This window comes from Manis pentadactyla, chromosome 2 (genome assembly GCF_030020395.1).
Source record: "Manis pentadactyla isolate mManPen7 chromosome 2, mManPen7.hap1, whole genome shotgun sequence".
Taxonomy (NCBI): domain Eukaryota; kingdom Metazoa; phylum Chordata; class Mammalia; order Pholidota; family Manidae; genus Manis; species Manis pentadactyla.
Window position 1 is genome coordinate 91,072,093 of NC_080020.1, and position 14,225 is coordinate 91,086,317.

The 14,225-nt window shown below is 39.9% G+C and overlaps 1 protein-coding gene across 2 annotated transcripts in view; it reads left to right on the plus strand.

The window, feature by feature from the left end:
- Positions 1-62: 62 nt before the first annotated feature.
- The window catches only part of CENPK (centromere protein K), a 56,442-nt gene continuing 42,279 nt past the window's right edge, over positions 63-14,225 (plus strand). Inside the window, exons 1-3 of one of the 2 annotated variants that reach the window (XM_057494860.1) lie at positions 63-159; positions 7,596-7,747; positions 9,559-9,615. In XM_057494860.1, coding sequence (XP_057350843.1) covers positions 7,631-7,747; positions 9,559-9,615 — 174 coding nt within the window. In that variant the 5' untranslated portion in view covers positions 63-159; positions 7,596-7,630. Of the gene's footprint in view, positions 162-7,595; positions 7,748-9,558; positions 9,616-14,225 lie in introns of both variants that reach the window. The other variant, XM_057494862.1, reaches the window with a different exon arrangement.

The window sequence follows — 14,225 nt, forward strand, 5'->3', positions numbered from 1 at the left end:
CCAGGGCAGCGGCGCAGCCTGCTCGTAAGCGGGAGCGAGTTTCGGGAATGGCTGGGGTGGGCAGGAGCGGATCCAATCAGCAAGCAGCGCGCGAAGCCCTGGAACGGAAGCCTGTCTGTCCACGCCAGTACAAGGTGAACTGAGTCGCTGGTGCTGCGGTGGTAAGAGCTGGGCGGGGAGAACGCCGGGTGGGTGAAACTTGGCAGCGGGCTGGAGCTCCCAGGAAATGGAGCTGCAATTCCGATGGTCGGACCCTCACCTTCCGGGAGCTGGATACCCCATGTCCGGCTAGCTTTAGGGTCCCACTTTTCTGCAGCCTCAGAGCGCCGCCGACAAGGGGAAAAGGCGGACGGGTGGGGAGTTGAAGGAGGCGGGTAACCAGCGAGCTTCCCTGTAAATGTACCAAACGTCACCCCCCGGAGCTTGATTCTCTCCCCGCTCTCTGAAGGCTGCGAGCGCTTGTTTCTCCTTCCGGGGAGAGAACCGGACATGCCAATTAACTAAGCGGCCCATGGCAGGACCGTTTACCTTCTGCTTCCATCTCTTAGATGCCTTAAAGACTTAAGCTCTCTTTTTAAAAAAATTATTTGTTTGTTTGTTTATTTTGGTATCATTAATCTACAATTACATGAGGAACATTATGTTTACTAGACTCCCCCATTGACCAAGTGCCCCCCACCAACCCCATTACAGTCACTATCCATCAGCGTAGTAAGATGCTGTAGAATCACTACTTGTCTTCTCTGTGTTGCCCAGCCCTCCCCGTGCCCACCCCCACTACACATGCTAATCGTAATGCCCCCTTTCTTTTTCCCCGCCCTTATCCCTCCCTTCCCACCCATCCTCCTCAGTCCCTTTCCCTTTGGTAGCTGTTAGTCCATTCTTGGGTTCTGTGATTGTGCTGCTGTTTTGCATATGAGTGAAATCATTTGGCACTTGTCTTTCTCTGCCTGGCTTATTTCACTGAGCATTATACCCTCTAGCTCCATCCATGTTGCAAATGGTAGGATTTTTCTTCTACTTATGGCTGAATAGTAAGTATTCCATTGTGTCTATGTACCACATCTTCTTTACCTATTCATCTACTGATGGACACTTAGGTTGCTTCCATTTCTTGGCTATTGTAAATAGTGCTGCAATAAACATAGGGGTGCATCTGCCTTTTTCAAACTGGACTGCTGCATTCTTAGGGTAAATTCCTAGAAGTGGCATTCCTGGGTCAAATGGCATTTCTATTTTGAGGAATCTCCATACTGCTTTCTACAATGGTTGAACTAATTTACATTCCCACCAGCAGTATAGGAGGGTTCCCCTTTCTCTACAACCTCGCCAACATTTGTTGTTTGTCTTTTGGATGGTGGCGATCCTTACTGGGGTGAAGTGATATCTCATTGTGGTTTTAATTTGCATTTCTCTGATGATTAGTGATGTGGAGCATCTTTTCATGTGTCTGTTGGCCATCGGAATTTCTTTTTTGGAGATGTGTCTGTTCAGCTCTACCCATTTTTTAATTGGATTTTTTCCTTTCCTTTGTTGAGGTGCATGAGCTCTTTATATATTTTGGATGTCAGCCCTTTATCGGATCTGTCATTTATGAATATATTCTCCGATACTGTAGGATACGTTTTTGTTCTATTGATGGTTTCCTTTGCTGTACAGAAGCTTTTCAGCTTGATATAGTCCCACTTGTTCATTTTTGCTTTTGTTTCCCTTGCCCGGGGAGATATGTTCATGAAGGAGTCGCTCATGTTTCTGTCTAAGAGATTTTTGCCTATGCTTTTTTCTAAGAGTTTTATGGTTTCATGACTTACATTCAGGTCTTTGATCCATTCGAATTTACTTTTGGGTATGGGGGTTAGACAGTGATCCAGTTTCATTCTCCTGCATATAGCTGTCCAGTTTTGCCAGCACCATCTGTTGAAGAGACTGTCATTTCCCCATTGCATATCCATGGCTCCTTTATCGAATATTAATTGACCGTATGTTTGGGTTAATGTTAGGAGTCTCTTCTGTTCCAGTGGTCTGTGGCACTGTTCCTGTGCCAGTACCAAATTGTCTTGATTACTGTGGCTTTGTAGTAGAGCTTGATGTTGGGGAGCGAGATCCCCCCCATGTGCACTTGAGAAGAGTGTATATCCTGTTGCTTTTGGATGTAGAGTTCTATAGATGTCTACTAGGTCAATCTGTTCTAGTGTGCTGTTCAGTGCCTCTGTGTCCTTACTTATTTTCTGTCCCGTGGATCTATCCTTTGGAGTGAATGATGTGCTGAAGTCTCCCAAAATGAATGCATTGCATTCTATTTCCTCCTTTAATTCTGTTAGTATTTGTTTCACATATGCTGGTGCTCCTGTATTGGGTGCATATATAATTATAATGGTTATATTCTCTTGTTGGACTGGGCCCTTTATCATTATGTAATGTCCTTCTTTATCTCTTGTTACTTTCTTTGTTTTGAAGTCTATTTAGTCTGATACTAGTACTGCAACACCTGCTTTTTTCTCCCTGTTGTTTTCATGAAATATCTTTTTCCATCCCTTGACTTTTAGTCTGTGCATGTCTTTGGGTTTGAGGTGAGTTTCTTGTAGGCAGCATATAGATGGGTCTTGCTTTTTTATCCATTCTGTTACTCTGTGTCTTTTGATTGGTGCATTCAGTCCATTTACATTTAGGGTGATTATTGAAAGATATGTACTTATTGCCATTGCAGGCTTTAGATTCATGGTTACCAAAGGTTCAAGGTTAGCTTCTTTACTATCTTACTATCTAACTTAACTCGCTTATTGAGCTATTATAAACACTGTCTGATGATTCTTTATTTCTCTCCCTTCTTATTCCTTCTCCTCCATTCTTCATATGTTGCGGGGTTTTTTTGTGCTCCTTTGTGTTTCCTTTGACTGCTTTTGTGGATAGTTTATTTATTTATTTTTTCTTTATTTAGTATTTGGTTGGTGTGCTTTCTTTGCTGTGATTTTATTTTGTCTGGTGACATCTATTTAGCCTTAGGAGTGCTCCCATCTAGAGCAGTCCCTCTAAAATACCCTGCAGAGGTCGTTTGTAAGAGGCAAATTCCCTCAACTTTTGCTTGTCTGAGAATTGTTTAATCCCTCCTTCATATTTAAATGATAATCTTGCTGGATACAGTATTCTTGGTTCAAGGCCCTTCTGTTTCATTGCATTAAATATATCATGCCATTCTCTTCTGGCCTGTAAGGTTTCTGTTGAGAAGTCTGATGATAGCCTGATGTGTTTTCCTTTGTAGATGACCCTTTTCCTCTCTCTGGCTGCCTTTAATACTCTGTCCTTGTCCTTGATCTTTGCCATTTTAATTATTATGTGTTTGTGTTGTCCTCTTTGGGTCCCTTCTGTTGGGAGTTCTGCGTGCTTCTGTGGTCTGAGCAACTATTTCCTCCCCCAGTTTGGGGAAGTTTTCAGCAATTATTTCTTCAAAGACACTTTCTATCCCTTTTTCTCTCTCTTCTTCTTCTGGTACCCCTATAATGCGAATATTGTTCTGTTTGGATTGGTCACACAGTTCTGTTAATATTCTTTCATTCCTGGAGATCCTTTTATCTCTCTCTGCATCAGCTTATCTGCGTTCCTGTTCTCTGATTTCTATTCCATTAACGGCCTCTTACACCTCATCCAGTCTGCTCTTAAGTCCTTCCAGAGATTGTTTCATTTCTGGAATCTCTCTCCCGACTTCATCCCTTACCTCTTTCATATTTCTCTGAAGATCCATCAGCATGGTTATGACTTTTATTTTGAATTCTTTTTCGGGGAGATGGCTAGGTCTATCTACCCTGTCCTCTCTCAGGGGTTTTCTGGACTAGTTTGGACTGGACTAAATTCTTCTGCCTTTTCATGTTGATAGAGGTAGCTGTAGGCCGGTAGTGCATATGTGAGCTGGGAGAACAAAGTCCTTTCCTGCTTGTTGGACGCCTTGCACTTCTCCACTGCTTGTGTCGATTACCCGCACTCATGGAGCAGCTTCCAGGTTAATCCCCTAAGCTGCTGTGGGTGGGGTTTCTGTCAGCGTAGCGCAGAGCCCTGCAGGGAGTTGCAGGTGCTCCAGGTGCGCTGTCCCGTGAAAGTGGCGCCCCTGCCAGGCAACTGTGTCCCGACAGAGGCCTTTGGGTCTGGCCTGGGTGGCTGAGGGTCTGCTGGGGGCGCAGCTGCTCCTGGGCTGCTCCTCCGCTGCCACCAGCTCCTGTGGGCCGCTCCCGGGACCTTCTGGTGCCGCCGACGCGCGCAGGCCACTCCCAGGCTGCTCGGTCGCCGCTGCCATGGGCTCGTGCAGGCCGCCCCTGGTCCCCTCTGGCACTGCCGCCACAGGCTCGCACGGGCCATTCCCGGTCCCCTCTGGTGCTGCCGCTGCGGGCTCGTGCGGGCCGCTCTGTTGCCGCCACTGCCAGCCCACATCGCCCAGCTCGGGGCCGCTTGGCTGCCGCTGCTGTGGGCTCGCGCAAGGCGCTCCCGGACCCCTCTGGGGGCGTCTCCCCCGGCATGCGCTGCCAGTCTCCCACTACTGGGCTGGTATCTTGGGGTCCGCGCCATTTCAGGGAATGACTGATAGGCTGCTTATTGCTGTGAGGGCCTCCAGAGCTGCACTGCCACCCAGGGGGTTAGGTCGCCTAGAGTTCCCTGGATCCCCGGGTGCTGGTGTGCGTGTGTCAGGATGACTTCGTCCAGCTGTGAGGTCCCTGTCCCTTTATGACTTGCAAAAAGCACTCACTTTTCTTTTGTTTCAGGGCTGCCGGTTGCAGGGACCTGCTCACAGGTTTTGCTTTTCTGTTTCTCTAATATCCAGCACCCCATGCACCGTGTGTCTGCCCTCCTGGTGCGGATTTCTAGAGCTTTAGAAATTTAGGATTTCTAGAGTTTAGCAGTCCTGGGCTTTCACTCCCTCCCTGCTCTGACTCCTTTCTTCCTGCTGGGGTCTGGAATAGGGGGGTGTTCAAGTCCCGCTGAGCTGCAGCTTATATCTTACCCCCTTTGTGTGATGCTGAGTTCTTGCAGATGTGGATGTAGCCTGGCTGTTGTACTGTATCTACTGGTGTCAATTTTAGGAATAGTTGTATTTGTTGTATTTTCAAAAATATATATGCTTTTGGGAGGAGATTTCCGCTGAACTACTCACGCCACCATCTTGCCTCCTCCCCCCTGTATATCTCTCTTATACATGTCTTTTCTTCTGCTCTTGAACCTCCACTGCTTTTTCACAGCTGATGTCCTTTGTTACCATTTCACTGAGAACAAAGAAGCAGTCCAAATACAACTTCTGCAGTCTTCTACCAAGACATCTACTCAGCTACCTGCATCTATACCCCTAATAATCTGCCTAACTGCCCATTTAAATGGATAAAAAGTATGTGCACTTATCTTAAGCCAACCACTCTACTTATGCATTAGATCCCATTCTTTCTCTCCCTTCTCTCCTGCCTTAGCAATATTTCCTTCTCTTATTGTGTCATAGAAAGGTGCTGTATTTTCTCCCATCTTAAAATTTTCTTTCTTATCTCCCCAAACCCCTATAGCTGGTACCTTATTTTTCTTTTCTTTTAGAGGAAAAATTCTTGAAGATGTTTTATATACTGGATATGTCCAGTTTCTTGCTTTCTGTTCTCTCTTGAATCTACTCCAATAAGGCTTTCACTCCCACCATTCTGCTGTAAACTACTCTTATAAAGGTTAACAGTGACCTCCATTTTTGTGTATTAGTTGTGACACAAAAATGAAATTGTTGTGTCAAATTATTCCAAAACTTAGAGGTATAAAACAACCACTTACTATGTTCAGGGATTCTTTGAATCAAGAGTTCAGGCAGTACAGCAGGGACAGCTTGTCTCTACTCTACAATGTCTGGGCCCTTAACTAGAAGACTCAAAGCCTAGGGGCTGGATCATCAGAAGACTTGTTTACGCACCTGTCTGGCAGTTGATGCTAGTTTTTGTCTGGGAATTTCAGTTCATTTCTCTGTGGGCTTCTGCACTGGTCTCTTCATTTGTGCTAGTTTGTACTTCCTCACAGCTTGGCGGCTGGTTTGCAAGAACAAGTGTTCTGACGGAGGCAGATGTAAGTTATATTGCCTTTTATGACTTAGTCTTGGAGGTTATGTGTTGTCACTTCCATTGTGTTCTATTCATAAAGGCAGTCAGGAAGTCATACTCAGGTTCATGGGAGGGTATATAAGCTCTGCCTCTGGATGGGAAGTGACACCCTGAAATAATTGCTGTGACTATTTTTGGAAAATAACAATTCTCTTTCTATATTGCTAAGTAACTCATCTATTGTTTTTATCTTAGTTGACCTGTCTCTAGTATTTGAGAGTTCATCGGTCCTTCCTTGAATACGTTCCTATCTTGACTCTCTGGATATCATACTCTAGATTTTCCTTGTACTTTACTGGGTCCTCTTTCTTAGACTATTTAGGTTGTTCTCCCTCATCTCCATAATCTCTACAGGTCTGGAACTCTTCTAACATATATCTCTGCACTCTAGCTTTTCTGATCATATCCAGCCTCATGGTTTTACGTGTTTGTTTCCAGCTCTAAAGTTTCCCTTGAACTCCAGACATGTACATCCAGTTGCCTAATCAGCAGCTCCACTAATAGACATCTTAAATGTAGCTCATCTTAAACTGAATTCTTAACCAACCCTCCCATGCCTTGCTGAAGCTGTTTCTTCCACCATCATTCCCATCTCAGTAACTAACAATTACTTTCCAATTGCTTAGGCACAATCTTTTAAAATAATAATTAATTCCTCTTGTTCTTTGTCACTTTGTATGCAGGCTGTTAGGTAATCCTGTTGGCTTTGTCTTAAAAATGTTTTTAGAACTGGGCACTTTATACTGCCTCAGTATTATCCTGGTCCACATCTTGCTTGGATCATTGCAACAATATTTTAACTGGTTTTCCTTCTTCTGTACTTACTGGCTTTAGTTAACCGAAATTATACTGGTAAAATGTAATTCATGTCATGTCATTCCTCTGTTCAAAACCCTCCAATAGTTTATTATCTCAGCCTAAGTTCTGAAAATGGCCTACAAAGTCCACATGATTTCATCCCTATTATCTCTTTGATTTTACCTTGTGTTCTCTCCCTTAGTTTGCTTTAATCACACCCGTTGCTTTACTGCTCAGGAACATGGCAGTCATATTCCTTTCCCAAAGCCTTTGCACCTGCAGTCCCCTCTGCCTGGAGCCTCTTTCCTAAATATCCCCATATCTCCTTCATATATCAATTGTCAACTTCTCAGTAACCTTATATGACCACCTTATATAAAAATACATTGCCCCTGCCCAACACACCCTTTATTTCTTCTTGCCTTGCTTTTTGCCGTAGTACTTTTATTTTATCTTCTACAGTATATATATTTTTAATTTTCTTGGTTTATTGTTAGTTTTCCTGAAGTAGAATGTAAGTAAGAATGTAAGTAGAATGTAAGGAAGGATTTTTGCCTGTTCTGTTCACTTGTTTGGCTTTAGCTTCTAGGTGAGTTCTGTTCACTTGTACGGCTTTAGCTTCTAGGTGAGTATCTTACACATAATAGGTGTTCAACAAATATTGTTAAATGAATAAATATTTTTTACTTATGTTTTCTTATAAGACCACGAAAATCACAAGGCACATGTCAGTGAATCAGCAAGATCTAGATCCAGATAGTACTACAGATGTGGAAGATGTTACAGATGCGGAAAAAGAACTTATTAAAAAATGTGAAGAAATGTGGAAAGATATGGAAGAAGTAAGTATCAAGAAATAAAAGTGATATGTCAATTAATTGGCTACAGGATTTAAATCCATTTCAATAAAAACGTAATACACAACAATAGATTTAATAGATGGAATTAAGGTACTTAACAGATAGACTTAACAATAACAGACTTGAAAGAAATAATTATACTGGTTCCCAAAAGCCATTATGTTATATGATAAATATTTATATAGTTTTTAGACCTATAAGCATTAATTTAAGAAACTTTCTATTAGGTGGCTGTAGAAAGATAAAAATTATGTCGTACCCTGCCCTCAAGGAGATTATCATCTAATGGAGGCAATAGCCATTATATTAGAAATATTGTGGTAGAAATGCAAAGACTAAGGAAGAGTAGTAAACTTAGACTGAAGGAGTCAAGGATAGCTTTTTCTAAGGATAAATAGGAGTTAGCCTGTGAAAGTGGGAGAGGTATGCAAAGCAAAAAGAACAAAATATATAAATTTTGGGAGAGTTTGGAGAACTCTAAATAGAATATTATGACTTACATAAATGAGGAGAAGAAGGATGAGACTGGAGTGGTAATTAGGGTCAAGAATGTGAAGGATTTTATTGAGTATACTATGGGAAGCCATTAAAGGGTTATAATAAACATGAAGTGATATGATGAGATACATAGTTTGGAAAAATTAGTGGTTTTGAAGAAAATGGAATGGAGAAAAGTCAGACTACAGGTAGAAAGCACTGAGGAGGCTGTAGTGGTAGTCCTGGTAAGCACTGAAAGGCTAAATTCTGTCTAACTTGCAAATAGAAGAATGGATTCAAGAGGTATTAAGGAGATAGGGCCAAAAAGATTTGGGAGTTAATTGTGAAATGGGGCAGGTTTATGGGTCGTTTCAGGTTCCTGGTTTGATTGGGTGGTAGAGTCCTAAGACAGAGAATATAGAAATGAGGAGAATGCATAATTAAGGAGTTTGAGTGAAACTGTGAATTAATTTAGAAAACACTGTGTTTGAAATGTATGTAAATTTTCTAAGTGAGATAGAATCATTTCTGGTACACAGCAATATGTTAGTAAAATTTGTTCTACTTGGAATAGTGGAATGCATAATTCTGCAATTAACACAGACAGTTTTCACATCCTATTCTTCCCAGTAAAGTTTCAGATTAGGGCAGGTTAGTGGTTTTATTTCCTTTTTTCTTTTTTTTAAAGTTATTTTATAAGATAAATCCTTTGTACTCTGTATCACTAATGTATTTTTAAGGTAATTTAATTTTTTTTTTTTGCTTTTGATAGTTTTTCAGTATGGAAATTTGAATTAAAAAATCAGGGTTTTTTGTAGAAAGATGCTGTGACTAGAAATGAGCACAAATGAAATTTGTATCACCCATATTTTTAATCATGTATAGTCCCTGTAAATGGTTTGAGATTCTTTAAGATCATACAGAAACAATGATTCCTGAAGGTTTTATTTTCCTACAATCTTAATTATCTTCTTACTATTTTTGTTATTTTTCTTTAGTCCTTTCCCTTTTACTCTCTTCTTTCTCATTTTCCCATTATCTAGCTTTTAATTCACCCTAGTTATTAGTTTTGTTCTTTTTGTCCTTATTTCTTATGCTCATTTTTCATTCTGTGTCAAGTCTAGTAATCTCTTTTACTTTTTATGTATTCAATTTGGGGTTTGTTTGGCTGACTTCCTGGTCCTCTTGCTTAGCAAGTGAGGAATTTAAATAAACTCTTCTCTTACATCATATATTTACATCTTGTTTTAGAGGGACACTGACTGGAGGGGAAGGGAACTATCTATAATATATTTTTCTTTGCTTTTTAAATCAAGTGTCAGAATAAATTATCACTTGTTGGAACTGAGACACCCACTAATTCAAATGCTCAGGTATGAACCCTTTTTTCTTTCTAAAACTATGTAAGTGGAATTAATTCATTGTGTTTTGGATAAGAATAGTATCTGTTTATAGTTATCCCAAGTAAAACAACTTTGTTAATACCTGTATGCTTAATCATTCAGTTAATTCTCTACTCTTTATAATTTAAGTGAAGTATTCTAAAAACTTTTAGAATAAGCTATTATAGAAATAAATAAGAGAATAATTTCCTAATTATTTCTCTTTTAACAGCTACATACATTTGACTGTTGAGTGAATTGCTCATTGACTGCTATTATGATATGTTATTAAAAAATCAAACAAAGATGTCCTACCTTGTGTTAGGTCCAGTAGCCAGTTATTTTACTATTTGTTTGGAATCTGAGCTGATTTTACCCTTGGCTGAAAAAGGATTAAAATAATCCATTTTTATAACCAAAGACCTATGGAATTGGCTTAGGAATACATCAATGGATTAGTGCAATAATTAAGAATTTAAAGTATGATAAAGATGATAGTTCCAATCTATGCGAAAAAGATGAATTGCATAGTAAATTAGAGTGATACAACTAGTTATGCACTTGGGAGGAAATAAAATTGGTCCTCTGTCTTTCATTACATAAGCATAAATTATAGGTGGATTGCCATACAAATTTTATAAGAAAAGTTAGAAAACCATTTGTATAATTTAGGAACAGGGAAAACTTCTTGGCTAATAATATAAATCAAGACATTATAAAAGAAAACAGGTATTTGACAATAAAAAAGTTAAAAGTGTTTCAGTGATAAAAATTCTAAGAACAGTCAAATATACAAATTATTTCAGTGAAAGTTCTCCAAAATTGGTTAGGAGTATGTCAAAAAGACAGGAACCAATTGAAGGCACTCTTTCAAAATAGGAATCCTTTGGTCATCAAAACAAATAATGCTTTAATTGATTATAACAGTATGACAAAATAAAAATCTATCAGCATAATAATAATAAAATGAAAGAGTTAGAGAAAGAAGGGGAAAAAAGCTAGTCACTTTTGCAAGTGCCTATTATACCAGATCTTTAATCGAATAATTGCTAATAAAGAACTAAGCCATCTTGAGATTGGATAAAAGATGGCGGCTTGAGAGGAGAGACAGAGGTTTCCTCCTAAAACTGGATACAATTAGAAAATATAGTCGGCACAACTAATCCTGAGAGAGGAACAGGAAAGAAGACGGCACCAGACTGCATACACCTGGAGAAAAGAGCAGACCGCACGGAACAGGATAACGTACCAAAGCTGTGGCTAGGCAGGACCCAAGCCCTTCCCCCACGCCAGCTCACCGGCAGAAGGAAGAGAAACGGAGCAGGGAGGGAGTGGAAGGCCTGGGACTGCTGAATACCGAGCTCTGGAGATCTGCTCTGGGAGCATAAACCTACATTTCATGGTGCTTTCATGATACTCGCATGACTACCGGGTTGGAAAGTTAATACACGCAGAATTCCTGGAGAGACTGAGATTCCAGCCGCTTGTGGAAAGCAGGGATCCATATCCGGCTGCTCTGGGACAAAAGCTTATACCTGTGTGCTCAGCCCACTTGTTAAGGCAGTGGAGACAGGCACAGCAGACAGAAAGCAGGGAACAGCTCTTTCCTCCCCCAAGGCACCAATACCGCTCCCCTACAACCCCCGACATTGCTTCAGGGGCTGAGCAGCTCCAGAGAAGAGCTTCTGGACACTAGAGGGCACCATATACAAATATGAAATGCCAAAGGAACCTGGTCCAGAGTAAAATTAATATAACTTCGGAGAAAGATTTAAATGACACGGACCTTATGACTCTTCCTGAAAGGGAGTTCAAAATAAAAATCATCAATATGCTAATGGAGGTACGGAAAGATATCCAAGACCTCAGGAATGAATTCAGGTCGGAGATCTAATTGCTGAAGAGCACGATGGAGGGTATTAAAAGCAGGTTGGATACAGTGGAGGAGACGATAAATGAAATAGAAACGAGAGAAGAGGAATACAAAGAAGCTGAGGCACAGAGAAAAAAGGATCTCTAAGAATGAAAGAATATTGAGAGAACTGTGTGACCAATCCAAATGGAACATTATTTGCATTATAGGGATACCAGAAGAAGAAGAGAAAGAGAAAGGGATACAAAGTGTCTTTGAGGAGGTAGTTGCTGAAAACTTCCCCAGTCTGGGGAAGGAGATAGTCTCTGAGGCCATGGAGATCCATAAATCTCCCAACACAAGGGACCCAAGGAAGACAACACCAAGACATATAGTAATAAAATTGGCAAAGATCAAGAATAAGGACAGACTATTGAAAGCAGCCAGAGAAAGAAATAAGATCATATACAAAGGAAAGTCCATCAGGCTGACATCAGACTTCTCAGCAGAAACCTTACAGGCCAGAAGGGAGTGGCATGATGTATTTCATGCAGTAAAGCAAAAGGGCCTGGAACCAAGATTTACTTTATCCGGCAAGATTATCATTTAAATTTGAAGGCAGGATTAACAATTTCCAGATAAGCAAAAGCTGAGAGAATTTACCTCCCACAAACCACCTCTACAGTCTATTTTGGAGGGACTGCTATAGATGGAAGTGTTCCTAAGGTTGAATAACTGTCACCAGACGTAACAAAATCACAGTAAAGAAAGTAGAACAGCTAATTACTAAGCAAATGCAAAATTAAGTTCACTATCCCCAAAGTCAATCAAGGGATAGACAAAGAATACAGAATATGATACCTAATATATAAATAATGGAGGAGGAAAAAAAGGAGGAGTAAAAGAAAAGAACCTTTAGATTTTGTTTCTAACAGCATATTAAGTGAGTTAAGTTAGACTCTTAGATAGTAAGGAAATTAACCTTGAACCTTTGGTAACCACGAATCTAAAGCCTGCAATGGCAATAAGTACATACCTATCAATAATCACCCTAAATGTAAATGGACTGAATGCACCAATCAAAAGACATAGAGTCACTGAATGGATAAAAAAAGAAGACCCGTCTATATGCTGCCTGCAAGAGACTCACTTTAAACCCAAAGACATACACAGACTAAAAGTGAAAGGATGGAAAAAGATATTTCATGCAAATAACAGAGAGAAAAAAGCAGAAGTTGCAATACTTGTATCAGACAAAATAGACTTCAAAACAAAGAAAGTAACAAGAGACAAAGAAGAACATTATATAATGATAAAGGGGTCAATCCAACAAGAAGATATAACCATTATAAATATCTACGCTCCCAAACAGGAGCACACACATATGTGAAACAAATACTAACAGAACTAAAGGAGGAAATAGAATGCAATGCATTCATTCTAGGAGACTTCAACACTCCACTCACTCTGAAGGACAGATCAACCAGACAGAAGATAAGTAAGGGGACAGAGGCACTGAACAACACAATAGAACAGATGGACCTAACAGACATCTACAGAACTCTACACCCAAAAGCAACAGAATACACATTCTTCTCAAGTATGGAACATTTCCAAGAACAGATCATATACTAGGCCACAAAAAGAGCTTCAGTAAACTCAAAAATGTTGAAATTATACCAACCAGTTTCTCAGATCACAAAGCTATGCAACTAGAAATAAATTATGCAAAGAAAATGAAAAATCCTACAAACACATGGAGGCTACACAACATGCTCCTAAATAACCAATGGATCAATGACTAAATAAAAACAGAGATCAAGCAATATATGGAGACAAATGACAAAAATAATTCAATGCTGCAAAATCTATGGGATGCAGCCAAGGCTGAGCTAAGTGGAAAGTATATTGCAATACAGACCTACCTCAGGAAAGAAGAACAATCCCTTATAAGCAGTCTAAACTCTACACAACTAATGAAACTATGAAAAGAACAACAAATGAGGCCCAAAGTCAATAGAAGGAGGGACATAATAAAAATTAGAGCAAAAATAAATAAAATTGAGAAGAATAAAACAATAGAAAAAATCAATGAAAGCAAGAGCTGGTTCTTCGAGAAAATAAACAAAATAGATAAACCCCTAGCCAGACTTATCAAGAAAAAAAGAGAGTCTGCACACATCAGCAGAATCAGAAATGAGAAAGGAAAAATCACTACGGACACCAAAGAAATAAAAAGAATTGTGAAACAATACTATGCAAAATTATATGGTAACAAACTGGATAACCTAGAAGAAATGGACAACTTTCTACAAAAATACAACATTCCAAGACTGACCAAGGAAGGAACAGAAAATCTGAACACACCAATTACCAGCAACGAAATTGAACTGGTAATCAAAAACCTACCTAAGAACAAAACTCCTGGACCAGATGGCCTCACTGCTAAATTTTATCAAACATTTAGTGAAGACCTAATACCCATTCTCCTTAAAGTTTTCCAAAGAAAGAAGAGGAGAGAGTATTTCCAAACTCATTCTATGAGGCCAGCATCACTCTAATACCCAAACCAGGCAAAGACACCACAAAGAAAATTACAGACCAATTTCCCTCATGAACATAGATGCAAAAATACTCAACAAAATATTAGCAAACCCAATTCAAAAGTACATCAAAAAGATCATCCATCATGATCAAGTTGGATTTATGCCAGGGATGTAAGGATGGTACAACATTTGAAAATCCATCA